General features: G+C 45.7%; 2 protein-coding genes across 20 annotated transcripts in view; one reads left to right on the top strand and one right to left on the bottom strand.

Annotated features, from left to right (window-relative positions):
- CHD3 (chromodomain helicase DNA binding protein 3) overlaps positions 1-15,614 on the bottom strand; it is a 25,538-nt gene extending 9,924 nt beyond the window's left edge. For 10 of the 17 annotated variants that reach the window (XM_081161643.1, XM_081161646.1, XM_081161657.1 and 7 more), the window contains exons 1-21: positions 15,253-15,614; positions 10,602-10,714; positions 9,969-10,139; positions 9,587-9,711; positions 7,794-8,077; positions 7,430-7,557; positions 7,121-7,271; positions 6,758-6,951; positions 6,202-6,435; positions 5,804-6,004; positions 5,074-5,285; positions 4,229-4,360; positions 3,696-3,795; positions 3,081-3,272; positions 2,716-2,916; positions 2,206-2,343; positions 1,805-1,926; positions 1,479-1,652; positions 1,203-1,344; positions 852-983; positions 112-229 (exon numbers count right to left, since the gene is read on the bottom strand). In XM_081161643.1, coding sequence (XP_081017769.1) covers positions 112-229; positions 852-983; positions 1,203-1,344; positions 1,479-1,652; positions 1,805-1,926; positions 2,206-2,343; positions 2,716-2,916; positions 3,081-3,272; positions 3,696-3,795; positions 4,229-4,360; positions 5,074-5,285; positions 5,804-6,004; positions 6,202-6,435; positions 6,758-6,951; positions 7,121-7,271; positions 7,430-7,557; positions 7,794-8,077; positions 9,587-9,711; positions 9,969-10,139; positions 10,602-10,714; positions 15,253-15,520 — 3,532 coding nt within the window. In that variant the 5' untranslated portion in view covers positions 15,521-15,614. Of the gene's footprint in view, positions 1-111; positions 230-851; positions 984-1,202; positions 1,345-1,478; positions 1,653-1,804; positions 1,927-2,205; positions 2,344-2,715; positions 2,917-3,080; positions 3,273-3,695; positions 3,796-4,228; positions 4,361-5,073; positions 5,286-5,803; positions 6,005-6,201; positions 6,436-6,757; positions 6,952-7,120; positions 7,272-7,429; positions 7,558-7,793; positions 8,078-9,586; positions 9,712-9,968; positions 10,140-10,601; positions 10,715-12,542; positions 12,601-15,252 lie in introns of those variants that run through there. The other 7 variants (XM_081161653.1, XM_081161650.1, XM_081161656.1 and 4 more) reach the window with 5 other exon arrangements.
- Positions 15,025-27,567, top strand: part of NAA38 (N-alpha-acetyltransferase 38, NatC auxiliary subunit) — a 24,535-nt gene continuing 11,992 nt past the window's right edge. Inside the window, exons 1-2 of one of the 3 annotated variants that reach the window (XM_081161694.1) lie at positions 15,025-15,167; positions 16,971-17,068. The gene's annotated coding sequence lies outside the window, so the exon portion shown is untranslated. Of the gene's footprint in view, positions 15,231-16,970; positions 17,069-27,567 lie in introns of all 3 variants that reach the window. The other 2 variants (XM_081161693.1, XM_081161695.1) reach the window with 2 other exon arrangements.

Genomic DNA, 27,567 nt, shown 5'->3' with positions numbered 1-27,567 from the left:
ATCCCAAGTGGCTAATATCCTCCCAGGACAAGCGCCTCCCAGCCCAGGGACCTAGGCATAGGTTTCTCATGTCTCCCACACACAGCAGAACCAAGATATCTCCCCACTTACCATTGAATCTATCAATGGCCTCCTGCCTCAGGGCACCAGTGATGCCACCATCGATGCGCTCATACTTGTAGCCTTCATAGTCTAAGAAGTCCTCTAGCAAGTCTAACATTTTGGTCATCTATATAGCAAGGGAAAAGAAATGAGTCCAGAATGAGAAAGTAGTGTGGTGTGCCTTGGCTGTTTTATCCCTTTATTCTCCCTCAACCCCAAATCTTAGAGTTGTACCCTTGCACTCCTAGGTTCCCCTGGTGCTGCTTCTCCCACTCCCCCCTCATTCCACACTCTTGATTTCAGATAATTTCTTGATTTCAGATAATTCTTGCTAAGGCAGAGGCTCTTCTCTTGAGTCCCATGAAAAGTTTTCAAAGAGATCTATGAACCCCCTAAAAATCTGTACACAACTGTATAATTGTGCAGCTTTTCTGGAGAGTGGACTCATAACTTTCATAAGATTTCCAAAAGGTCTGTCTCTCCTCCCTGCTCCAATAAGGTTAAGAAATAGTTACCAGTCCCCAGAGACCTCCTTGAAGAGGCAGATGGTTCACTCTCCCCCCATTCTCTCTATCTGGCTTAAAAGAAGCTGGACTACAACCTCCAAAGAACAGGGATCAGAGTCCAAGAGGAACTTAGCTATACCAGAAACTCTTAAGGGTGTAATCTAACCTCTCATACCATGGCAGGCACAGGAATGAGGTAAGGGATTAGTCTGATGGCGAGAATGAGTTACAGGGCTGGGTCACCTGTGAGAAGATGAGTACTCTGTGTCCTTGCTCCTTTAGCTTCCTCAACATCTTCTGCAGCAGCATGAGCTTCCCAGATGCCTTTATAAGTGCCCCACCCTCATAAGCCCCACTGGGGAGTTTTGGGGACTCCTGAAAAAAAGAAAGGAGAGAGTAAGGAAACATACCCCTATATTCTGACTGTGCCTAGGGAAGCCAGAAGCCTAAATCCAACCTCCACAACTTTTAAATTCCTACTCCTCTCGGAAATCCAGTCCCTTGCCTCCCAGCCCAACTTCAGCCCTGTGCTCAACACCTCTCACTGTTAGAAAGCCAGGTAGTTACTATTCAGTTCCCAGCTCTTGTATCTACCATAGCAGCCACAGGAAAGAGGTATGGATGGTTGCAGCACTTCTTAAGATCCATCATGATATTAAGAAGTGACACTTGGTTCCCACCACCTCGTGAATTCAAGGCCTCAAAATTTCGAGTCAGGATATACTTGTAGTATTTCCTAAAGACCGGGGTAGGGGTAGAGAAGAGACATAATAAAGAAAATGATTATGATGTTGTGCCTGAACACCAATTCTTGGAAAGCTGACAAGAAATCCCCAACCCCTAGTCCAGGTAACCCGTCTTATATCTCACTTCTGCATGGGACTCAGCTCCACTCGAACAATGAGCTCTGTCTTAGCTGGCATGTTCTTAAAGACATCAGCCTTGAGCCTCCGCAGCATATGTGGCCCCAGCAAATCATGCAGTTTTTTAATCTGGTCTTCTTTGGATATGTCTGCAAACTCCTCCAGGAAGCCCTCCAGGTTGCTAGTAGCCAGAAGGAGATAAGAAAATGAAGAGCAGTTAGGTTGTTAGCCTCTGACCTCAGGCTCTATTCTTTACTTTAGATGAATCCTCCACCCACTTGTCTTAGCCCCTCCACCTCTCATTTCTGCAGACTACCCTAAGTAGCTACTTACTTAAATCTTTCTGGGGTCAGGAAGTTCAGCAGATGGAAAAGCTCCTCCAGATTATTTTGCAATGGAGTCCCTGTTAGCAGTAACTTATGATCTATCTTGTAGCCATTGAGGACCCTGAAAAACTAGAAAATGGGGCAAAGAAAGACAGGAGAAAGGGCTCATCAGCGGCAAGTGGTTGGCTCACAGGATCGACCTTTTCCTGCCTCCAGCTTCCATTTCCTTCAGGATCAGAGACCCCAAATCCCTAGTCCTCACCCTCTTCCAACCTGGACTTCTCCCCAGAGGATCCCAGGCATCTTGCCTCCTGGACTGCAGAAAAGTCCCTGGTACTTAATATTTTAGGACTAAGGCAAATAAGCACCCACAACTTTAAGTTTCTGAGGTCTGAGTATCTCACTCACCTTGGACTGGTTGTTTTTGAGCCGATGGGCCTCATCCACCACGAGGCAGGCCCAGCGGATGGAGCCAAGTGCTGCCTGATCAATGGTGATGAGCTCATACGATGTCAGGAGAACATGGAACTTCACCTGTGCCTCCCTCTGCCAACACAACATTGTCCATTCGGCTGCCACCCAACACCCAAGCACCTAGACCTCCATCCCCATTTTCTACCAAGACACCCTGTCCTGACCATGGTTCCCAAAGGGAGTCAGTTATCCTATCCTCCAGCTTTGAGTCCATGCAGGGATTACTGAATATAGCTGCCAAACTTTCACCACATGTCCAATATGGACAGATCCATGTACACCCCTGGGAGTGTCTACTACATCTCTAGGGATGGAATACAGAGGGGTGAGGGTGAGTAAGGGAGGAAGAAAGCTGAGTGAGGAATAAAGGAACTGAAATCCTGGCTGGAGCAAAGAAATGACAGGTTTGAGGGTCTTAAGATGATATGAGGCAGAGGGGCTTACCTTCATCTTAAAAGCTTTCTTGCCACCTTTGATGGCATTGTCTTCAAAGGAAAACTCATTCTCACGAATGATGGCCCGGCTGTCCTTGTCACCCGTGTATGTCACCACATAGAATTTAGGTGCCCACATCTGGAACTCCCGCTCCCAGTTAATGATGGTAGAGAGTGGGGCACTCACCAGGAAGGGACCCTTTGTGTGGCCCTGGCAGTAGAGGGCAAGGGCAACCATTAGTCTAGATTGTTAACTCCCATCCTCTGCCTGCTACACCCTTCCCCCAATCCTTTGCCCTCTTCCACTCCCCCATTCCCCAGGCCAGGCTAAGCCTCAGCCTGGCCATCCCCCTAAGGGGCACTAGAATCCAGTACCTCCTTATAGAGTGAGTAAAGGAAGACAATGGTTTGTATGGTCTTGCCCAGCCCCATCTCATCAGCCAGAATGGTGTCAGTGCCCTGGGCCCATGAGAAGCGTAGCCAATTCAACCCTTCCAGCTGATACATGTGCAGTGTGCCTCCGGTGGCTGTGATAAACCGTGGCTGAGTCTCATATTTCACTGTAGGCTGCAGAGTCAAGAAGTCAAAAAGCTCAAGGGAACTGTCAGCTGTTCGTTCTTCTGGTCTTGGTCTCTTCCTCCCCGTTCCTCCCTGGCACTGATACCAAGTTGGATTACAATTCCCTCTACCATAGCCTGAGCTCATGAAAAGTTCTAATCTTTAGTCCCTCCCCCCCATTCCTTAAAACAACACCCAGCAGCACTGTGGGGAAGGAAACTGGTGGAAGAGTTCTATGTGCTGCTATTTCCAGTGGCTCTCTTGCTCTTATGCCAAAATTCCTAGCCACTCCTGGGGCAAGACTGAATATTGAAAGAAGAGCTACTATTCAAAGAAGTTGTTGAAACTCTGGGAAGTTCTACCAGTAGCCCCTGGAAATATTCAATCACTATGGCTCCAGAAATGGGAGAAAGGCAAAGGGAGAGGACTTACATCGTTAGTAGGAGAATTAGGAGGCCCATCACCCTGCAGCTCCTTCTTCTTCTTCTTATACTTTCGGGGCTGGGCGGGGTCCTCCCCCATAATTAGTTCTCTGGGGAAAGAGTGGATCCTGAGTGAGGCCTGATCCTTGGAACCTCCTCTCTTCTGAACCCATTCCAGACCTATCTCTTACTTCCCATAACCTACATTTTCTCCCACTTCCTTTCTCTCAGGCTTTTTACCCTCACCCTTGGATTTCACCTCTATAGTTAACACTCTTAATTCTTGAGCATCCTCTTTCCCTTTACTCAGGCTAAATCTTATTTCTGTTCCCCACATTGCCTCTTCACCAATCCCACCCCAAACAACCCAATGTCTTAAATTCTGGATTGGGTCTATCCCTACTATACCTCATTTAGCCCAGGCACCCAATGTCTTAAATTCTGGATTGGGTCTATCCCTACTATACCTCATTTTATGCTGAAGGTTTAGCTTTCATGCCCCTATTCTCAGGCTCCCTCTAACTCACGACATGGCTCCCTCACCGGTGTCTCCAGTAGCTTTGCTTATGGTCTTCATATTCGGGGATATTCATTTCATCTTCCTCCCATGTGGACTGGTCATATGGCAAGTCTCTCCATTTTACAAGATAGTGGTAATTCCCCTTTTTATCCACACTGTGGGAAAGGAGGAGAAGAATAATATGGATCACAACTAGGAAAAAGTCATCGTAAACACAATTATCAGCAAACACACATAATTTGTCATCTAATTCTCAACATTGGCCACCAGAAGGGAGTTTAGAATGGCTGAAATACTACCTTAACTTTTTCAGGATGGCTTCCTAAAAATCAGTTATCAAAGAATACCCCTGGGCTTCAACATCATTTGTTCATCCAATCAGCATTTATTAAGTATCTACTATATGTCAGGCACTGGTGATTCAGGAGTGAACAGAACAAATGACCCTATCCTTATGGAGCTCATATTCTACTGAAGGCAGCAATGAAATGGAAAACATAAATATATACTATAACATTAGGCAGTAATAAGCACTGTGAAGAAAGAAATACTAGAAACACTGGTCTGAATGAATCATATTTTTCATGTTTTGCTTTCATGCCCTGATCCCCAGATTCACATATCATTTCTTATGCTATTAGAGGTTAAAGGAAGCAATGGCAAAAAAGTCAGTGCTGGGTTGGACTTTCCTCCTGGTGCCTCTCATTTCCATTGAGGAAACAAGGTCAGAAGTGCTAGGGCTGCAGCAGGAGTTTTTCAGATATATCACTTATCTGGTTAATTAACAAATACTAACATGTGGCCATAACTTCAACAAGAAGAGTGGCATATGCCAGGACCAAGGCCTTCCCATGGACCAAGAATTCACCTGTGGTTGATGATACGGTGGACGGTCATCCACTCTGGCTTAATGCCAAAACGATAGTATTTCTCCTCCATCTCGGCATAGTGTGGATCTTTCACCTTGCGCTTGTCACTCTTCCCATCATCCTCACCAGAGCCATAGTCCAGGGGTGGGGGCTCATCCATGTCATTCTTCCGTTGGTAGTTTCGGTACATTACCAAGTGGAAGATTTCCAGCTGATGGGGCACAGAGGAAGGGAGAAGAGATAATCCCACCATCCACAGAAAACAAAGGGAAGAGGGAAGAAGCCACCAGGGGAAGTGGCATGGAAAAGGGAGCTATGAAAGAGGTGAGATGAGACACATAATAAATTAAGGCCAAAGCAGGAGAATACAATGAAACAGAACAGAGTCAGGACGTGTGTGGGGATGTAATAAGCAAAAGGAGGCAGGGAATAGGTTTATTAAGATTGAGAATATAGGTAAAATACGGCTAAAGATAGATAAAGAGATGGAATTAAGGAAGACTATGTTATATCTAAGGGAAGAAATCTAACAAAGACTAAGAAAAGGCTAGAGACCAAGAGCAACATACATGCACACTAAGGAAGGAGGTATGGTGTGAGGGCCTAAGGCCTGAAATGAGGGAAAGCAAAGTCTGTATATATGGAAGAACAGAAAAGAGTGGGGTGAGAGAGAGCGAGAATGGCAGCAAATGGGGTCACAGGACAGAGGGAAAGGAAAGGTCCTTGTACCTGAAGCTCCTTGGCCCAGGAACAGTGCCAGTAGGATAGTCCTACCCACTTGACAAAGAACTCTCGCTCTGATCTGCCTTGAAGAGGACGAGGTGGTGGGGCATCTGGATTCCCATCTGCCTGAGGGGCTGGCATTGCCACGGGTGGTTCCCCCCACCGCCAATGCAGTATCTTCTGCACACGGCCTTTCAGCACGGGGCACTTTGGGATGGACACACACAAGGAGGAGGAATGAAAGAGGCAGAAAGAGCCCATCATTAGAGTAGGAGGAGAGGGGTCCCACAAGAGAATCAAAGGCTAAGTGTAGGGGAGAGCAGAGAAAGAGTTAAACATTTGGGACCCAGAAATGGGAAAGGAGTTGGGGCTGACAGTAAACACTGAGAGATGGGTACACTCACTGTGCATCGGGGACATAGCCATTCACCGTTGGGGATGTCAGGCAGGGGTGGGTTTAGACAATGAATGTGGTAGGAGGAGATGCAAGCGTCACAGCACAAGAGCTCCCCACCATCCTTGCACACACGGCAGTATTCCATGTGATCGTCTTCTTCCTCCTTCTCCCCTTCTTCCTCTCCCTCCTCTTCATATTCCTCCTCCTCCTCCTTGGCCTCCCATTGTACCCCCTCCTTCTCCTGGGAGGCCAAGGACAGACACAGAGACAGACAGAAGAAAGGAAACAGGAGTAAGATTGGAAGATAGAGGCAAGGACAGGACACCTAAATCCGAGAAGTGCCTGGAAAATTGGTGGGAACAAAGAAACAGGACACCTCAGTTCCTAAAAATGTGGATTTGGGGGCAAAGGGATGGGAAGAGAAACAAACTAGAATCCTGGTCACTTAAACATGTTACTGAGAAGCCCAGGCATCTGGGCATAGGAAGAGGACAACTGAAACCATGGAGGAAATAGATGGGTGGGTCCCTGAGGGCCAAAAGATGCTGACACCAGGTACTCACACAGTGGGGGCAGCTCCATTTGCCCTCAGGAGCCCGGTCAAGCTCAGGATCAAGGCAGACGAGGTGGTAGGCACGAGGGCAGGTGTCGCACAGAATAATTTCCCCACCCTGCTGGCACACCTCACAGTAATCCTGGTGATCCGTCTCGTAGCCATCAACCTCCTCCTCCCCGGCCACTGTAGGACAGCCCAGGACTGTCATATACCCCAGTGGAGGCAAAGGAATACAGAGAAAGAAAGAGGGATTGGGGGAGGGGAGAGAGAGAAGGATTGAATAAAGAAGTCAAAATTGAAAATAAGAAAGACAACGAAGGAATGAAAGGAAAGCAAACTGGCAGGATCACACACAGCTAACACCCCTTACCCTTCTTCTTCTTCCTTCCTGGCCGGCCTCTCTTTAGTTTCTTAGTGCGGACAGGGCCATCAGGCCGGCCTGAGGCACTGTGGACACTGCCACTGTCCAGGTCTGACTCCTCGGCCTCTGGTTCAGGCCCCTCGTCACTCTGAAAAACATACTGCCCATAGCCCCATGGCTGTCAGAGAGGTTGACTTGATCCCAGTCCCCTCCCCAGGCCTCTGGCTCCCACTCCAGCTTCCCTCATAGACCCGTGTCTGGACCCCACAGTCCTCAACACCCTGCCAGGTGTACAGCGAACAGGGAAGGGCTACTCACTGAGCCTTTCTTCCTCTTGCCACCCAAAAGCCCTAGTTTGATTTTGAGTGGTGCCATCTTCTTTCCTCGAAGCTTCTTGCGTCCATCAGGCACTCGGGGGCTCTTACTCCGCCTCTTATGGCCTGGACCTGAATGAGGCGTGGCAATGAGGGAGAAAAAGCAGAGGTCATGACATCCTGGAACAGAGGTCACAGGGGCCCCAGGACTCCTCTCTGTGGGTTATGGTTTCACTGAGACCCCTTCCTGGAAAACATTTCTCCTGCAACTATTGGGACTGAGAAGACAAAAGAACTCTAGACTATAATTTGAGAACATGTGGTCTGGAGGTTGGGGTGACAGTTGTTCAAAAAATAGGGTTTCTCACCTTTGCCCTCTTTGGTTTTGGCTCTTCGGATGGGTGGGGGCTGGATATCAGCAGCAGGTGGGAGTGGAAGGGCAGGGGATCCAGAAGGTGCTATAGGGGTGGCCGAGGAGACAGCAGCTGACACCTGCTCAGCTACAGCTGCGGCTGCTGCAGCCGCTGCTGCTGCCACGGCTGCTGCTGACCCCTTGAAGGGGTTATTGGCACTGAACTCTCTCCACTTGGCCCCAAGGATGGTCATCATCTTAGACATTGGGATCTTAGGATTCTTCTTAGCAATTAGGGGCCTGTAAACACAGAAGCAGAAGACTCAGACCCTTCACAGATGTTCTGGGAATACTGCCATTTCCCCTTATCAATTAAGTCTATGTGCAAGCTAGGATTCCTGAGTGGTGAAAGTATGTCCTATTAAGAATAACATCAATTTGAAAATAAATAAAAAGTTGAAAAAAGAAAAAAAGATTGAAAAAACAGAAAAAGTATTCAAAAAAGAAATAGAAAAAGCAAAATAAAATTTAAATACACAGAAGATAAAGAGGATAAATAAAAAATGACATCAATAAAAAATGCTTTACTTTTGAATTACTTTACAGTTCATAAAATACTTTCATATACATTTTATTTCATCCTCACAATAATACTATGAGTTGCTATGATTCTCTGCATTTTCTAACAAGTTCCATGAGCCCTGATTAAGGATTCCATTAGGTGGAGTCTGATGGGCCATGCTGTGCTGCTCTGCTCTGCAGTGGGGCATTAGGCTCTTGTGGGGACACAGGTAACTATAGTGCTGACAAAAGTACTGTCTTTAGCCGTGAAGTAGGTGAGACAATAGTACTAATGACAGCTACCAGGTATTGAACGCTCCCTAAGAGCCAGGCTCTGACTGTACTGGGCTTTCCTTTCATTATCCCATCAAATCCCCACAAGACCCCTATGAGGTACATACTATGATATCCCAGTTTTATAGGTGTGAAACCAAAGATTAAAGAAGTAACTTGCTCGACCTAGCTGGTTTGGCTCAGTAGTTAGAGCGTCAGCCCATGGACTGAAGGATCCCGGGTTTGATTCCAACCAAGGGTATATACCTCAGTTGCAGGCTCGATCCCACTCATGCAGGAGGTAACCAATTGATGTGTCTCTCTCACATCAGTGTTTATCCCTCTCTCTCCCTTCCACTCTCTCTGAAGAGCAATGGAATAAATATCCTAGGGGAAGGATTAAAAAAAAAGTAACTTGCCCAAGATGATACCAAGACCTGAACCTCAGTAGGCTGCCTCTGGAGCATTGAATTGCTATGTTAAAGTGCTCCTTAAAAGGCATCTCTGCTATTCTCTACTTTACTTGGGAGCCATAGAAGCTCAGTTCCTGCTGCTAGCAATGCATCTTCCATTATTATTGGGGCCTAAGGTAGGGGCAGAGGACTTGGTAACTGAGCAAAGAAAATTGAGGAATGCTGATGCTATCTCTCGGCTGCACTCTAGAGAGAAGTCATGCAGGAAAAACTGGAATTCTTGGGGCAAGAAGGGCTGTCAGTCCTATGTTTTGCCAATAGAGCATTTTTTAACTTAGTGCTGGAATTATGACCACCCCCCCACCACTAATGGGTTCCTGACTGGGGTCCTTGGATCCTTAGAAGTTTAGGAATTCCCCAAAATTACATGGGGAATTTTATGTGTATGTGTTGTGAATGTCTCTGGAGATCAGTTTCTTAGCTTTTATCAGATTCCAGAAGGGCCAGGGCCTCCCCAAAATAAAAAGCGTCTGCTCTCAAAGACTCTTCAATCCTACCGCACCTCATGAACTGGCTAAAGGCTTTGTAGTTGGTAAGTGTATGGTAATCCTCCTCAGAAAACACATGTTCCACGTCCTCCAGGCCCCAGGTCAGAAGCAGAGTTGCTGATGACTTCTGTTCTACCTGCTGGGAGAGACCAGGCTTTAGTTAGGTGAGTACTTCTCCTCTCCAGGCCCTGTCCTAGGCCCCCAACATGGCTCCTCTACCTACCCACCAGCTTCCCTGGGCTTTCTGTTTCATGTTCCATTTTCCAGCCCAATCCACACCCATCCCCCATTATAGCCTCTCCACTTAGCAAACAGCCCTCCTTGGGATTCTCCCTCCTCACGTCTATCTTACCTTTAATACTGATTTCTTCCCCCTTACTCTCTGATTCTACTCACCTTTTGTGCCCCATCTCCCTCCCCTTTTTTCCGCCGCTTTGTCTTCTTCTCCTTTTTTTCACGGTGCTTCCGTCTCCGCTTCCGACCTGGTCCAGTTCCATATTCACTGCCTCCACTCTCTGACTTCTCCCGGTACTCATCTCGCTCAGAGCCAAATTCCTCTTCGCTGTCCTAAGGGAGAGAAATAAAAATAACATTTCTTCAGCCCTACCATTCTTAGCACATAACTGTTCTTAGCACATAACACATATTATCTCTTTTAATCTTCACAACAATCCTATGAGACAATAACTATTTTTATCCATTTTTTTTATTTTTACAAATGAGGAAACTGAGGCACAGAGAGCTAAATAAATTGCCCAAGAAGACACAGGACCACTGGGCTCCAAATTCATGCAGTCTACATCCTGAGCCTATGCTTTCAACTGTTTCTGCTGCTAAGGCAAGTCACATAGAAAACTAGGCTCTTCGCTAGGTTGTAGTGACTGATGTTAGTTAAGGTCCCAGATACATGAGATACAGGCCAGTGGGGGGAAGGAGGGCACAGCATGAAGTCAGGACCAGAAACAATTTAAGTCTCTGGGAATGGGTCTCCTGAGCTTTATTGGAGAGACAGGAGTCCTTAACACTTACAAGCTTCTTGCGTTTTCGGGGTTTTCCTGGTTTGTTCTCCTTCTGCTTCTTGGGTCCTCGTTTTCTCTTCTTCACACCCAACGCTGAAGGCAGCAGCCGAATGTCATCCTTATCTTTGGAGCAGAGAGTACCAGAAAACCTAAGCTTCTAGGTTCCCGGTCTATGCAATCCCTTGACCTCACCTTTCCTTACTTCCTCGGTTCCTACTTCCCAGTCTCCAGGGAACTCCAGCATTAACTCCTCCAAACCTTGACTCCCTTCACTGGATTCAAACAGAGAGTCTTTCAAATACTCTGGGATGCTCTGGTTCTGAATGGGAGGTCAAGGGTCAGAAGGGAAGGGCAGCCAAACCACTCCCTTCTTTCCCCTCCTACTAACAAGGGACCAGGCTCTAGGTCATGGGCTCTGACTGTGGCAGGTCCTTTCAGTCGCCGCCAGGGCTCCTCCTGCCTTCCCAACCTCACTCAGCCAGCTGGCATCCTGCCCAGGAACTGGGGAAGCCATGCCCAGCTGCTGGCCTGGCCTGACCCCAGCACTTGGAGTGGGGAGACACAAGCTGGCAGCTCCCTAAGCCAGATGCTGAGAAGAGAGAGCCAAAGGTGGACACCTGGGTTCTCACACTAACACCCTGGGGCCCTGACATCCTTTTTGTGAAGAGGGAGGTCTCTATATTTCTGCAGATGATCACCCAGCCTCCTGTCACCCCAACACAGCCCTGGAGGAAAAGAAATTATCAGCTGATCACTTTTGCTTCTGGCCCACAGGATCATAGTGTCTGGCTCTTTCATCACACCCTAACCCTACAATAGAAAGTCTCCACAACTACCTAAATATTCCTCCTCCTTCCAAGTAGCCTGGAATCTGCCTTCAAATCTATTTCTATATCCCTGCTCCCTTTGTGAACTCTGGGGCCATATCCTTTGTCCCTTGGTCTTACCCTTCGTTTCCAAATTTAGTTCCAGACATCCTTACCATTCATAAACAGTATGGGAGATCCAGACAGATAGACACAGACACACTCTGCATATGTATTCTCAAATGCACAAGCATACACTCATACTCATAAGCACACATCGAGGGCAGCTTGTACCTGCTTTCAACAGGACTAGGTCCCTAACTGTCTCTCCAAATGTCTGTCAGAGAGGTTGGGGCTGGTTCTTTCCTGATGTCCCCCCTGCCCCATTCTCCATGATCCCTGTCAATCTGTAGAGACTTAGGAGACAGAGTTACTCCATACAGAGGAAGACACTGATGCCATACAGACATGGAGTCCTCATTGGCTTCCCTCCCACAATAAGGACTAGACTAACCAGCCAGACCTGTCTTGCTCAGGCAGAGGTGGCTGTGCAGGAGGGAAAAGCCTGGGCTTGACCCAGCCCCTTGCTCTAGGACACACAATCCTTCCTCCCACAACAGTCAAGGGAAAATTAGCCAGTTAACACTGGAGGCCTCAGTTTCCATTGCCTCAGAACCCCTTCGATGCTACTCCTCATAACTCCTGCATCCTGTGTACTCTTCTGCAGGAGGACACTCTAGGAATGGGGGGGAAGTGCCTGCAGAAAGCTCCCCGCCCCCCCCCAGTTGGGGGGGGGGGGCAGAGTGAACACTGTAATAGGAAATAGGAAGTCAGTAAGGCGCCATGCCTCAGCAGCCAGCTCTCCCTAACCCCAGGGACTTAGATTAATATGAACATGGAAACGGAGCTGCCAGGAGAGTGGCAAGAGCAGGCCAACTGGCTAAGGATCAGGGAAACCGCCTCGGTCACCACCAGCTGGGGGTGGGGCAGAAGCCCTGGGACCTCGCAGCCTGTTAAATCCAATCCCCACCTCAGCAGGTTTCCAAACTTGGGAGGACGGGGGTAGTGGGGAGAGGCTAAGTAGTATGGCTAGGAAAGGAAAGGGAGGGCAATAAGGCAAATCTAAATCCCAACCTCTGTCTCACCAGCCACATTCAATGCTGGCCTGGAGCCCAGACTCTCCCACATCCCGGGCTCAGATCGCGGGAAGACGGAGAGGGAGGAGGGCGGGCGAGGAGGGTGGAGCCTGGAGGCCAGAGAAAGCAGGAGGAGTCTCGCAGCAAGCCTCGCCTCCCGCCCGCCCCTCTCTTCTAATCTCACCATCAATCTCTCACACATATATTTATTTTTTTCTCAAATTCCCCTCCCTCCCCCACAACGAACCACCATAATAGGTCTGCTGCACATGCGTATTGCATGCAGGGGGTGGGTTTGTATCTTCAGACCTTTTGCAAAGAAACTACCAGAATTTTCCGCACCACCCACAACCATTCCCCACCCCCACCCCCAAGGAATCACATCTATATATTATGTTATATTATTTCTCTAGACTTGCCAGAAGGGGGAGGGAGAAGAAATGAGTTTTGGGCTTCCTGCTCCCTTCCCCCATCAATACGAGTGCTATTATTTTAAACGTTTAACAATGTAAGGAGACTGGAGAGGGGGGAAGGGATAAAACTGGTCTTGGGTAAGAATGTAAAACAAAATGGTGAGAATCAAAGCAGTCAGAACGAAAAACAATAGAAACCTCAAACAGGCACAAATTCATATTCTAGAAAAGGATGAGGGAGGGCTGCCTGAGCAAATTTCCTTAGAAAAGGGTTATTTAGCCCACACTTCGGGAGACAGAAATAATGAGCAGACAAAAAATATTTTCCCAAAGTTTTACCCCAGAAAGTCATCTAAGGGGGTGTATCTGGGTCACTCATTTGACTTGGAGGGCTGAAAGAGAGATAAAATCGCCCTGAGAGACAGAGGAGGTGGGTTTTCATTTCAAATAAAGAATTTTTAAAACATTTGACGTTTCTTCTGGTCTATTCAGAAAGCACAGGCAAAGGGGAGGGAGTATTGACACAAAGACCCATCTCAACCTCAGATTTTTCATGCTCCTCTCTCATGTACCAAAATCCGGGATCAAAAACACCCAAATGCCACATTCCAAGTTCGAAATGCAAATAGGTGACAGCTGCCTATACCCTAACATAACCCCACATCCCTTCTTTCCTTCTTTTTAGCCCCTTGGGCTGTTTTCCTGGCACCCTCCCTCCCCACAATTCTTTATTCCTTTTCCCTTCTGCAAATCAAAAGACCCGCTGGGATAACTTTCTAAAAACTTTTCCCTTTTTCAGAGAAGTCTGGTGGTGGAGGGAGCTTTATCTTATTTCCATCAGACATGTACCGTCCTGCCCTAATAAAGCACCCTACACTCCCTCAAAGGACGTTTGCCACAGAAGCCACACAGATCAATATGACAGTTTTACAAAGAACATGATGCTAGACCTTTTGAAGTTTGGTGCATTTGTGCTGCATGGCACCTAGAGGTTTGGGGGTGTGGATATCCCCTTTCATTACCCAAGCAGAGGGTTGTGAACACGCTAAAGATGCTCGCCTATCCTAAAGACTAGAAATAATTTCACTAGGATGGTGGTCTGAGTGGGGCCATTGCTGGGCCCCCGGTTCGAAGCAGCGGTCTCTACCCTCCACCACTGGAGGAACTGCCCAGAGAGTGCTGGCGACTTCTCATCCCCAGGAAAGGGGTGCTGAGTGGTGGTCAAACTGCAGAACAGCTGGGTGGGCAGTTCAAGCCCCCAAACATGGTCAGGTTGTGGGTGGTTTCAGGGAGAGTGACAGTGAATGGCAGCCACGTGAGATTCACAGCTGGGCAGATCGGACACCCCAGACTAACAGGGTCATGGGGGGGGGGGGGTGCGCACTTGACACAAAAGAGCCTCGAGCAAAGAAGAGATAAAGGAGGTAGAATTGGGGGCACCTGGTTTCCCATACCCTCGCCTCTCCCTCCCCTATTCTAAGTGCCTGCTCTCCCAATGAGGAGCTGTGGGGAACAGGGGTAGGAGCGAGTGATTCCAGGAAGTGGCCTGCGTGGAGTGTGGCCACCACCAGCCCCTAGTCCTCAGCCGCCAACACTCACACGACCCCTCCCCCACCGCCCGGCCCTGAGTTGGCGGGCACTGAAGTCCCGGCAGGTGGGGGTCCGATGGACATCGCCACCCCCTACCCCGCCGCCTTCCCGCCTCCTGAGGGGCGAAGGTTAGGGCCGCAGTCCGCTCCACACGCCGAAACCCCACTTTACCTCAGTCCAACCCCACCCGGGCCTGAGCCCGAGGGGTGCCCGCGCGGCCGCCCCTCCCCCACGCGCCCCTCCCCCACGCCGCCGTCCGGCCGCCAGGGTCTCCGTGGTCCCTCGATCGGCCAGGGAGGGGGCCCTGGCTTCGCCTCGGCCGTTTCCTGCCTACCCCCTCCCCGCCGAGGGTAAAAAAAAAAATATCTCCTCCTCCTCCTCCCCCGAAAGCCGCGACCGAGTGGCCCGGTCCGCGCGCGCAGCTCGCGCCCAGCGCTCTCCAGCCGGGGCGGCAGCGGCGGCGGCGGCGGCGGCGGCGGGGGAGGGGTGCGGCGGGGGAGGGGAGGAGGCCTGGCCCCGCGGCGGCCGCCGCCGCCGCCCGCCCGCACCGCTCGGACCGCCCGAACCGCCGCGGGGCGACGGGCCCGAGACGGTGTTCCGCGCCCCGGATTCGCCTCGGTTCGGCCGCGCGGTGGGTGCCTCGCCCCCACCCGGCCTCGCGCGCCGGCGGCTCCCACTCGGGCTGGGGTGGGGGGTGAGTCGGGGCAGCCGCTTACCTGGCGGCGGGGGCGGCGGCGGCGGCGGCGGGGGTGGCGGCGGCGGCGGGAAGAGGTGGCAGTCGGGGGGGCTGTGGCGGTCGCGGTCGCGGCCCCGGTCGTGGCCCGGCCCGCGCCCGAGTATTCCCTCGTCGTCGTCCTCATAGTCATCGTCGGCCGCCTCCACCTCCTCCTCCTCCTCGTCGCCCTCATCTTCCTCCTCTTCTTCCTCCTCCGACACCACCATCTCCTCCTCCTCCTCCTCCTCGTCCCTCAGAGGGGAAGCCATCCTGTGGCTCTGGCCCCCCCACCACCCCCCCACCCACCGCCCGCCCGCCTCCCCCACCGCTACCACCACCACCTCCTCCTCCTCCTCCTCCTCCTCCTCCTCCTCCTCGGCGGCGGCGTCCTCCTCCTCCTCACAGCCTCCCCCAGCCCCCCAAACCCCCGGGCCACCCCCCTCCAAAACCCCCACCCTTGGGGCCGCTGTCTGAGGAGGGGGGCCAAACCACCCCCAAAATTTTTCTTGAAAAAATTGAGAGACTTTTTTTTTCTTCTCTCCTTCCAAGAGAACAAGAAAGGGGGATTTTTTAAAAAAATGTATATATATATGTATATATAAAAGTTTTCGACTTCTCTCTGCCCCCCTCTCCGTTACTTTAAATATATTTAAATTCTGAGGGGGGCGCTCAGAAATATTTCTCAGAGCTGAGGCACTAAGATGGCCGCCTTGAAATTATTTTTAAAACAACCCCCCCTCCAGCACCGCCACCCCCTCCATGAAGAAAGGGAGAGGGGGGAAAATCCCCTTTTAAAACAAAATGGCTGGCTTAATATTTCATTTTCACCCCCTACCCCATTCTCCTCCCTGTTACACCCCCATCTTTAAGCCTCTACCCAGAAACCCACAAATTTCTCCTTTTTTTTTTCATAACTGATTAGTGCACAGATTAATAGAGATATTTTCCTTGTGTACTATGTGTGAGTGTGCGCGTGTGGGGGGGCATGAAGGATTTCTGCATAAAACAAAAATGGCTGCTGTGACTAACTCCCCCTTATAAAAAATATTTGGGGGGGGGCATTAATCAGTACTCATGCTCAGTCTGACATCAGCATAAATTGTTAAAGGTTAACTAGTTAGATACTAGTCCAACTACATTTAATTTTTTTCTTTTCTTTACTAGTCTCTTCTTCCCCACCTCCCTTCTCTAAAGAAAAGCGCTTTTTTTTTTTTTTTTTTTCTGAATACTTCAGAAGGGAGTGGTTTGATGTGAAGGGTTTTTTTTCCCCTTCAGGCATTGAAAAGGAAAAAGATGAAATATATGTTTATATATAACTCTGTTTCTACATACCTCATTGAAGTCAAAACACATTTAATTGTGTACGCACCTTTTAAATGAGAGTGATACTGGGTTTTTTTCTTCTTTCTTTAAAAAAGTGGTAGAAATTCTAGTGACTTTTGGGGGAGAGATATGAATAGATACAATGATTGAGTTTTTTTCGAAGGAGTCCATGTTTGATTCTCCCCTTTGCCCAGCCTTTTCAGTGATTAATAATTGTATATTTTATCTTCACTCCTTTCTCCTTTACCTTGCCCTTCCCTTCCCCAGTTGCTTGAATATAAAATTCATCTGACTTGGGAAATTAATTTAGGGGTAAATAGAACAGATTTTTAGAATAAAAGGGAAATGGTCAAGTCTGAAGATTGTGAAATGATTTTCTCTTTTCTCCTATTTCAGTATATTTCCCTTCCTCCATGATCTCCAACACTGATAAAGTGGAAGAAACTGAGGTACCATGAGAGAGAAAAGTAACTGGAACTGAGAAAAAGCAAGAGGTAGGGGATTATGCTCGAATTTTCGTCTGACTCTGACCCTTGATTTTCAACTGTACCCAGTGTTTATCTTAAAAGTGGTCCCAGGAATCAAATAGAAGATTGAAAAGGAGTCAAAAAGTAGGTTTCTCATCCAGAGACTTGATCAGAGAAGTCGTAAAATAAAATTTGCCAGGTGGGCGGTGCTAGCAAAGAAAGGCGAATAGCTCAGTTCTACCCTTTTTTGCTCTTGTCATTCTTTTCTTCTCTAGTTCCCTTTTATTTTTTTGATCCCATCTTGCCCCTTTCCTTACTTCCCATCCTATGTCTGTGGAATCATTTCTCTTCTGGGCTATTTCCCTACCTTTTGAGTATAGCTACTTAGCATCCCCTGCAGTGTTCAGGAGCAGCTTAAGAGGGAGGGGTAGGTAGGCAGCAACCACAAAGTATTAGTGACAAGGAACACTATGCAGATTTTTGCTTAGGAGGCTAAAATGTTCTTTACTGATGTGCCACTCCCCCTGGTTCCCCCCTCACTGATGTACTTTATTGAGCATTGATTTCCATCTTGTTCTTAACCTGGCCTTTTCTCTTGCCTCTGCTCCCATATCATTCCTGTATGAGTCTAACTACTATCTCTCTTCCATTTGATTGTATTCTGTCCTCTTAGTCTCACTTCCTCCTAGTCCACCTGGGTGTTCCCTTTTTTTCTGTATATGGGCTTCTCTGTATGTGTCTTTATTTTTACTCATCCCTTTGACTCTCAGGCTCTATCACCTCTAAGTAACTATCCATGTCTGTCTTCATTCTGTTTACTTCTGTCTTCCAGGATCTTGACTGCATGTGCCTCTTCCTCATGTCTGCCTGACTCGCCCCTCTTTCTGGCCCCTCTGTGTGTGTCTGGGTAGAGTGTCCCCCATGTGTCTGTTGACAGCCCTACACATCATGTGCACCACAGTCTCTCTGCCTCTGTGCCCTCTCCCTCTGTGCTGAGTGCCTCTGCCTGCTTGCCACATGTGCCATGAGCTGCAGGTGTGGGTGGCTAAAGGTGTGTGTGCATCCCTGTGCAAACATTGATCATTTTCATGAGTGTGCTTTGCATACAGATCTGTTAATTTGCCTGATTCTTCCTCTTGTCCATCTCCCACTCTTCTTGCCTGCTTCTCCTGTTCTCTTCTCTCCCTACTGACTTCTTGGTTTTTCTTCTTTCCTTGTTTCCGCCTGTCTCTCTACCTGCTTACTCCTATTATGGTGTCTGTCTGCCTGCCTGCCGGTCTGCTCCTCCCTGACTGGCTGCCAGCTTCTTTCTCTCCCTGGCTGTCTGTCTGCTTCTCTGGCTGTTTGCCCACCACTCTCTCTTCAGCCATCTGTCTCCCCGCCTGCCTGTCTCTATCACTTTTTTAGCCGTGGTTTGTGTACCTTCCAGGCCTTGCCATGGTTCCCGGTCTTGGTTTGTCTCAATCTTTCCCTTCTACTTGTCCCTCCTCCTATTTATGCCTGTTAAGTTCATGATTTTTCTTTGCCTCCCTTTTTGTCTATCTACCCTACTGTTTAATGCTTGTATCTTTTTAGTCTATCTGCTTATCAGCTTTTTCTCCCTTGGCTTCCTCTATCTCAACATCCCATCAGTGGTGATAGGTTCTCTACCCCAAACCTCTCAGTGAACTCCTTGCCCCAAAGTCTTACTGCCTTCTTGCCATATCCCTTACCTTGCCTTCTCTCCCTGCTTACCTCCATTTCATTTGTCTCCTTTTCTTTTTGTCTTTCTGGTGCCTCAGACAGTCTGCCTGCCTCAGTCTTTTTGCCCTTTTCCTAGTCTCTCCTTATCTTACTGCCTTTTTGCTGTCTATCTGCCTGGCTGACGCTGCTGTCCACGTCTTGGCTTGCTTTCCTTTTTCTTATTTTTTAATCAACTTTTAATTAGATAGTACATATACATGGTACAAAATGTTTTAAGTACTAAAAGGGTTCTGTGAAGAGTGAGCCTCTCTTGCTGTCTCTCCCCCCCAGCCTTTATTTCCTCTCCTCAGAGTTGGTCACCACTTGACATTTCTTGGATATTGTTCCACAAAAGAGTGTACATATATATCTCTACTTGCTTTTTGCTGCACCCCTTCCTACTTTTCCCCTAATTCTGCTGAATGCTTCTTCCTCTGTTGGTCTGTCAGTACTCCTTCCTACTTTGTTGGGCTTACCATCGCTTGCCTCTTGTCTTTTTTATTCTACTTTATGGCACTTGTCTTTTTGATTGACTGGTTGTTAGTTGGGTGCTTTCACTACCAGTACCTGAGGAGCTCTTAGGAAGGGCTTGCTCTCTCCTAATCTCCTATTCTACTCTACATGTTAAGTTGTCTTGGTGACAGCCCACCTATGCTGGACTTTTCATCATTAAAGTATGTGTTAATGGAGAAAAGCATTGGTAGTATTGAAAAATACCATACAAACATGGGTACAATTTAATAAGTACAGTTTGTAAGCTGAGCTTACATGCACATAGAGTAGATACAAGCCTGCTCTGCCTTTCCCACATCTGTATGAGTTCTTTAAAGGTGTATGGACCTAGATCCTTTTAGGTTCAGCAGCACCCTCTGGCTGTTGATCTAGGCCTGTCCAAGAAGTTGGCCTTCCTCCTCGTCTAAAAATCTTTGCTTCTTACTGAAACTCTTCTCGCTTTTCATCCTCCCTTCTACTCCTCTCACATGCCACCTTGGAGGTGTTATAATTTGTTGGGAGAAACAAAGATACAGCCTCTATCTAAGTCTCTTCAGAAAAAGGGTGATAAAACTTTTATACACAATGCTCTGTTCTTTCATTTCTGCTTTTTTACTGCCTATAATCCTGAATTTAACGGTTTCAGCCTCCATCACTGTCTCTCTCCTGTCTTTCCCTCTCTCAGCTTCTCTTTTCTTTGGTCCTGTCTTTCCTCTTAACTATCTGTCTTGGGCTGCATTCTAGCCTCTCTTTCTGATTGGCCTCTATCCCTCCATCACCCCATCTGTCTGCTGGATTCTCCCTGTCTGCCTGCAATAATGTATGTGATAGCACTTTATAAATTATAAAGCACTGGGTAGTATAAGACATTATCATGTTGTCTTCTTTCCTTATTGTTTTCTTCCTTTCTCTGCCTTCCTTCTCTCTCTCTACTCCTTTCTGTTTGTCTCTTTCTGTTCCCCTTGATCTTGCCTGCTTCTCTGTCAGCTCCTTTCTTTCCTCACCAACCTGTCTGTTTTTCTGCCATCCTTCTCTATCTGCTCCGTTCTTGTGTCTCTGTGTTTCCAGGTTCCTCTATATTTCTTTTGCCTGTCTATTCTATTCTGTCTGTCCTTAGGCCTTTTATCCATGCCTGTGTGTCTCACTTTCTCTAACTGTTTGTCTCTTTCCCTGTCAGTTTCAATGTGGCCACTCAGTGCCTTTTGCTATCTTCCTGTACTTCAAAAAGTAAAAATAAAATAATTAAAATACCATATGACTGATTGGTAGAGACGAATGTTTTTTGTTTTTATTGAGAATACCATTATGGTGAATAAGAAACTGAGGCAAACAACTATCAATGCAAACCAGAAATTAGATGCCCTCCAAAGAAAAATATTGTAAGAGACTTCAAAGCCAATTATAAAATTATTTATATAAAGCAAAAGCAAGAAACTTATCCAAAGTGATAGTTTTTAACCTTTTTGGATCATAGGAAGTTAGAAACCCTTCCCCCAGAAAAGCAGTATATGTACAAAATATCACATATGTTTTCATGGTGTCATGAATACCCTGAAGTATGTGGGCCCCAGGATAAAACCCTGATATAGGGAACCAATGAGAATGATTGATAGAGCACATGCCCGGATTGTGGGCTCAATCCCCAGTTGGGGGCGTATAGGAGGCAGCCAATCAATGACTCTCTCATCGATGTTTCTCTCTCCCCCTCTCCCTTCCTCTCTCTAAAATCAATAAAGATATATTTAAAAAACAAACAAAAAACCCAATATATTTCCATGATAGATTTTTATAAAGCAAGAGAAAGAAGATGAGTTTTTATACTTCTGCACAATTTTTTAGTGACCAAGGGATTAGGTAGGTGGGAAGAGGAGAGAGAATTTTTGAGATCAGACATAAACACAAAAATTTAATAAACAATATGTGGTATGGTAGTGATGATTGCTATGGGCTGTAAAATCTGAGCATTCAGAGAAGAGAAATCTTACAGGGGAAGGGAAGCCAGTGAAGAGCTTTCATATGATGTATTTGAAGTAGGCCCCAAAAGATAACTAAGATTCATATAGCAGACAGGAGGAAGAAGGTCAGTTTAGGCTGAGTAAGAAAGTACTTAGCAAGTAGTATGTGGACCTTATCTGACTAGAGAGGTAAGTTTATGATAGAAAGTTATAGTAGGTGTTGGTACCTCTTTAAAGGGTGAGGATTGTTAGTATATCAAATGGTGAGTAGAGGCCAGAACCTTGGAGGAACTTTGAAGAATGGAGGAGAGAGAAGAAAAGCAAAAGAAAAATATGGAAATTGTTAAGAGTGGTAGGTATACCAGATAGTGTTATTGTCGTAAAACAAGAAGACAGTTCCAGAGGGAAGGTATAATCATTGATGCTAGATGCTTCATGGAGGTCAAGAAGAGTACCAACTGACAGTTCCTCAAACTTAAATACAGAGTTCCATATGACCCAGCAATTTCAGTCCTAGGCCCAAGAGAATTGAAACATATTCACACAAAAACCTGTATATGAATCTTCATAGGAGTATTGTTTATAATAACCCAAAAGTGGAAACACGCAAATGTCCATCAACTAAAGAATGGATAAACAAAAATGTATATTCATACAATTCATCTATAAAAAGAATGAAGCAGTGATACATGCTACAGCATGGATGAACCTTGAAAACATCATGCTGAGTGAAAGAAGCCAGACACAAAAGGCCATATATTGTATGATTCCATTTATATGAAAGGTTCAGAATAAATCTACAGAGATAGAAAATAGACCATTGGTTGTCAGGGGTCTGGGGGGAGAGGAGAATGGGAATGACTGCTAATAGGTATGGCTTTTTTTTTTTGCAGTGATGAAAATATTCTGGAATTAAGTATTGGTGATAGCTGCACAACCTTGTAAATATACTAAAAACTCCTGAATTCTACACTTTAAAGTGGTGAATTTTATGGTGTATGAATTATATCTCAATTTTTAAAAAGAGACTGTATACTGAGAAAAGTATTGTATTTGGCAGCTAGTTTGGGTGAGGAAGTTACATAGCAATGAAACCATTAAAATATTGCTTGTAGAGGTTTTTAACTAAAATTTAAACCTGAGAACTACTTCATAGGTTCAACAGAATATATATATCATAGATTAGCCACAAAGAATATTATTCACTTTTAGAACACATGTATCCATCATCTGGTTTAATAAATATAACAGTAGTAAGATCTTTAGAGCCTCAGATGATCTTACATATTCCACATTCCTCTCCTGCCCCCACCCAGCTAGTACCCTGAATTTTGTCATTCCTTTGCTTTTGCTTTGAGATTAGTTCCCTTCCCACCTGTAACTTCTTAATTAAAAAAAATTTTTCAAACCCACAAAAAAATTGAAGGACTACAATGAATATACCCATATAGGGTGGGGCAAAAGTTGTTCATGTGGAAAATAATATAATAATAGTAATACAAGAATAAACTCTGTGCTTTGCATACACACAACTATAAACCTACTTTTACCCCTCCCTATATATAAATTCTTCACCTAGTTTAACTGATCTGATTGTTAACCTTTTGCCACACTGGTAAAGTACATGAGTAAATGCTTATGATCTAATTTTAATTGCATAAAACAATATAAAATCCTATGTATATTATAATTGCAACCATGTAGGAAAATACTAAAAAGTGGTTAAAATGTTAATAGTGGTTTCTGTTGAGTGATAGAAATAAGAATGAATTTTGTGCCTGACCGGCGTGGCTCAGTGGTTGAGCATCGACCTATGTATGATCCATGAGATGGGAGTTCGATTCCCAGTCAGGGCACGTGCCTGAGTTTTGAGCTTCAATCCCCAGTATGGGGCATGTAGGGGGCAGCTGATCAATGATTCATCATTGATGTTTCTGTCTCTCTCTCTTCCTCTCTCTGAAATCATTAAAGAAATATTTTTAAAAGAATGATTTTTATTTTGCATCTTTATGCTCCTCTACCTAGAATTTTCTGAAAAGCACACATATTCTATAATAAAAATGAAAAATAAGTTTTGAAAATTAAAATATAGGGTGGGGGAGGGGGAGACATTAACCAAAGAATTTATGTGCATATATGCACAACCCAAGGACAGGGACAATGGTATGGGGAGGGACTGGGGAGGGGGGTAGGATGGGGTGGAATGGCTCATTGGGGAGAAAAAGGGACATCTGTAATATTAAAAAAAAAAAAAGCTTTTAGAACACTGAAAAAAAAATTACAATATATATAGAAAGAGAGAATTGTAGTAAATATCAAACATTTGTTTGTAAAATTGGGTAGCCCCGAAAAGATAGTTTAAAGTAATACGGAAAATAAATCTGGAAGCAGACCACATATCTGAGGAAATTTACTTTTTTTTTTAAAAATATGTTTATTGATTTCAGAGAGGAAGGGAGAGAGAGAGAAAGAGAAAGATCAATGAAGAGAGAGAGTCATTGATGGGCTGCCTCCTGCACACCGCCTACTGGAGATTGAGCCTGCAACCTGGACATGTGCCCTGACTGGGAATCAAACCGTGACCCTCTGGTTCATAGGTCAGTGTCCCCCATTTTGTGTGAAAAGATCCCTGCAGTCTGGCTGTATACCCCTCTATTTCTCTTCCTCACTGTGGTCTGCTTACCTCCTGATCATTCCACCCATTCACTGAAAATTGATGCCTGGCTCAGCCCTACTTCTACTTCGTAACCAGAAACGGTCTCTCCATCTTGCTTCTGGCAAACAAAATTTTTTCCCTTTTGACACTGCCTTCTAACAATTTCTTTTTTCTTTTTTTAAAATCCTCACCTGAGGATTTTTTTTATTGATTTTTAGAGACAGAGGAAGGGGGGGAGAGAGAAAGAAACATTGATCGGGCGCCTCCCATACGTGCCCCAATCAGGGATTGAACCCACAACGTAGGTATGTGCCCTGACCAGGAATTGAACCCGCAACCTTGCTTCTTTGTGTGGTTTTTTTAAAGATTTTTTTTTATTGATTTTTAGGGAGAGAGGAAGAGAGAGAAACATCTATGTAAGAGGGAAACATCAATTGGCTGCCTCCTGCACACCCTCCACTGGGGATCAAGCCCACGACCTTGGGCATGTATCGTGACTGGGAGTTGAACCAGCAACTTTTCAGTACATGGAACTATGCCCAAGCATCTGGGCCACAACAGGGCGAACTCTCAACCTTTTGGTGCATGGGCCAATCTTCCAATCAACTGAGCCACCCGACCAGGGCAACGATTACTTTTTTTTAAATATATTTTTATTGATTTCAGAGAGAGGAAAGGAGAGGGAGAGAGCTAGAAGCATCAATGATGAGAGTCATTGATCGGCTGCCTCCTGTAGGCCCCCGACTGGAGATGGAGACTGCAACCTGGGCATGTGCCCTGACCAGGAATTGAACCCTCATCGCCTGGATACTAGGTCGACACTCAACTGCTGAGCCATGCCCAGCCGGGCAACAATTTCTTAATTGTTTTCTGTTGATGAGCTAGATAGAAGTGCCTTGCTTTCTGTCTGTTGTCAAGCCCCAGTTGTTTTAGCAGAATTGCCCTGACAGCTTTCCCAACTGATTGTCTTTCAGGTTATAGTTTTGTCGTCATGAATGCTAGCCCCAAGCTGGCCTCCTTTTGCACCTCTGCTCGCTCTTGGGCCTTTCACCATCTAGCTCTCTGGACAAGGAGAGTAATTTTCATTTCAGAATAAATTGGATATGATTAGTAAATTAAAATCAATTAAGTTTTTTAAAAGATTCTGTATGCCAAAATTGTGTAATTCCTAAAATCTATTCCAGAGCCAAATAATGAAGTTATTCACTCCTTCCATTAGAGAAAGATTTTGAGCTTTGGAGTCTGGTAGCACCTGGAATCCAAATTCTGTCATTTACTAATGGTGACCCTGGGCAAGCTACTTGTCCCTCAAGTCTCAGTTTCCTCATCTGTAAAACGCATATTAATGTCTACCTTTCATGGTTGTAGTGTGGATAAAGTGGACTAACTTACATTAAGTACTAGGTATAAGGCACTCAATAGTTGGTAGCTATTATTCTAAACAATAAGGTTAATATTAGCCATTTCTCAACTCAAAGAGATTCACTTAAGATGATAGCAAGGTGAGGGGATTCATGACCAGAGTTATGAACAGCACCTTAAACTGAAGAAGCAAAGTACTGACTTTAGTTACTTTTGCTCCCAATAGTTGGGCCATTTTCCTTCCTTTCCCCTGCATTATATAAATAAGCTAAACTCTGGCATGATATGGAACAAACCACATTTTACTGGAAGCAAATAATTTTCCTAATGGAGGTACAAACTGTTGTTAGGTCAGAAAACCAAATGTTAGTCACAGATATGGTCTACTGATTTCCTAATCATGACAGATGTTACCAGGATGCTGAATAATGCCAAATCTCAGGAAATCCCAAGGGAAGCATTCATTATTAAAGAGTGGCTAGCACAAGGAGAGGGAAAGAAAAAAATTTTATGTGCCTATTCCTAGGACCTTTTATACTGCTGGGCACTTTCCCATATCTTATTTTAATCTTAACAACACTGCTTCTTTTAAGTGACCGTGTCCTGGTTTATGCCTGTTGTCCTTAGTGAAATTGTACTTCTGTTGTCTGTATATTGCAGTTAAATGGAAACCAAAGGAAGCAAAGTATTTTGTGCATGGTTACAAAGCCAGAAAACTCCTCCCTTCTGCAGTTGGATTTCTTTAGTGAATATCTCATTCATACCTCATCCAACTACTACTATAATACACCACCATTTTACTGTGTGCTAAATCATGGAAACTCAAGTCCTTGTCTTACTTGATCTCTATGTAACTTCTCACACTTTACTATTCCCTCCTCTCAAATATCCTCTCTCTGGTTTCTATGGCACCATTTTCCTGGGTGTCTCTCACTGGATTTTCCTTCTGAGTCTCCTTCTCCTCTCCTTCCTTAGATCTTGTTCCTCCCAGGCCCTCCACTTAGATTATACTTCATCCTTGAGGTGATCTTATCCTTGACTTTGGCATTAGTTACTCTGCTGATAATTTCCACACCTATAACTCTAGTCTAGAGCTCTCTTCAGGATCTAGTCCCATATATCCAGTAAGATCTGGACATCTGTCTTGCATTTCCCAAAGTTACCTCATACAACTAACTAAAAATAGATCATCCTCTCCAATCAGATTCTTTCAGCATTCACCTTTTCCATCAGTGGACTCATCACCTTCTCAGTCACGCAGGCCAGAAACTTGGGTGTCATCCTTGACTGCTCTCTATGCCCCAGACTCCCTCCCAATTATTGAGTTGTGGAATTCTTTCTTAACTTCAATTAATATTCTCTGATCCCCACTGCCACTAACTTAGTTCCAGCTGCCTTCATCGCTTTGCTGGACTGCTGCAATAGCCAATAGCATCAGTCTCTTCCACTTTCTTCCCCTCCCTTTTTCTCTCCTCCAGCCCATTCTCTCTTGACATTATATAGTCAAGCCACCTTTTAAAAATGCAAATCTGATCATGCCATTCTTTATAAAATCCTTAACCCTGAATTGTATACTTTAAAAGGGTGAATCTTATAGTACGTGGATTATATCATAATTAAAAAAAAACAACACACAAAAAAAACTTAACCTGGTTACAGAGTCTTACATGACCTGGTCTGGCCTTAATGTCTTTCTTTGCCCACCTGTCCTGGGCCTCCCATCTCCTCTTAGCTTTACTTCTCTTTGCATTTCTGCTTCTGAGCTCTCCACAAATTCTGTCACCTCTAAACTGCAGTACTTATGCCATTTATTCTTTCTCTTTACCCTCTTTTTCCTCTTCACTCGGCTACCTCATCCTTATCCTCAGATCTCAGCTCAAGATGGTGCTTCAACAAAAAGTCTTCCCTGATCTACCCAGATGGGGTTTAGGTGTTCTTGCGGCATTTCATATTTTGTAGCATTTATCAATGTAGCCCTTTTGTAGCATTTGTCATATTTGTTAATTTTATGCATATTGATTGGCTGGGCTGGGCACTGGGCTAGGGATGTAATCTCTGCCTTCCTAGAATTTATAGTCTCAGAAAGGAGGAAGATGGACATTAAACAATAAATTAAACTATTTGAGAAAAAAAAAAAAACTCAAGGACACTGACAGCAGTGTGGTGACTGCGGTGGGGAGGGGTGTGGGTGGAGGTGTAAGAGGGTATATGGGGGATAAATGGTGATGGAAAAATAATAAAATAAAGGGGGAAAATACAAAAGAAAAAAACTAAATATTTGAATTGTAGCTATGATATTTCAAGGCAGCCTGAGAGGGAGTGATGAAAGGTTTGACATA

The sequence above is a fragment of the Miniopterus schreibersii genome (assembly GCF_964146895.1).
Source record: "Miniopterus schreibersii genome assembly, chromosome: 16".
NCBI classification, from domain to species: domain Eukaryota; kingdom Metazoa; phylum Chordata; class Mammalia; order Chiroptera; family Miniopteridae; genus Miniopterus; species Miniopterus schreibersii.
This window is presented reverse-complemented; position numbering and strand designations above follow the sequence as displayed.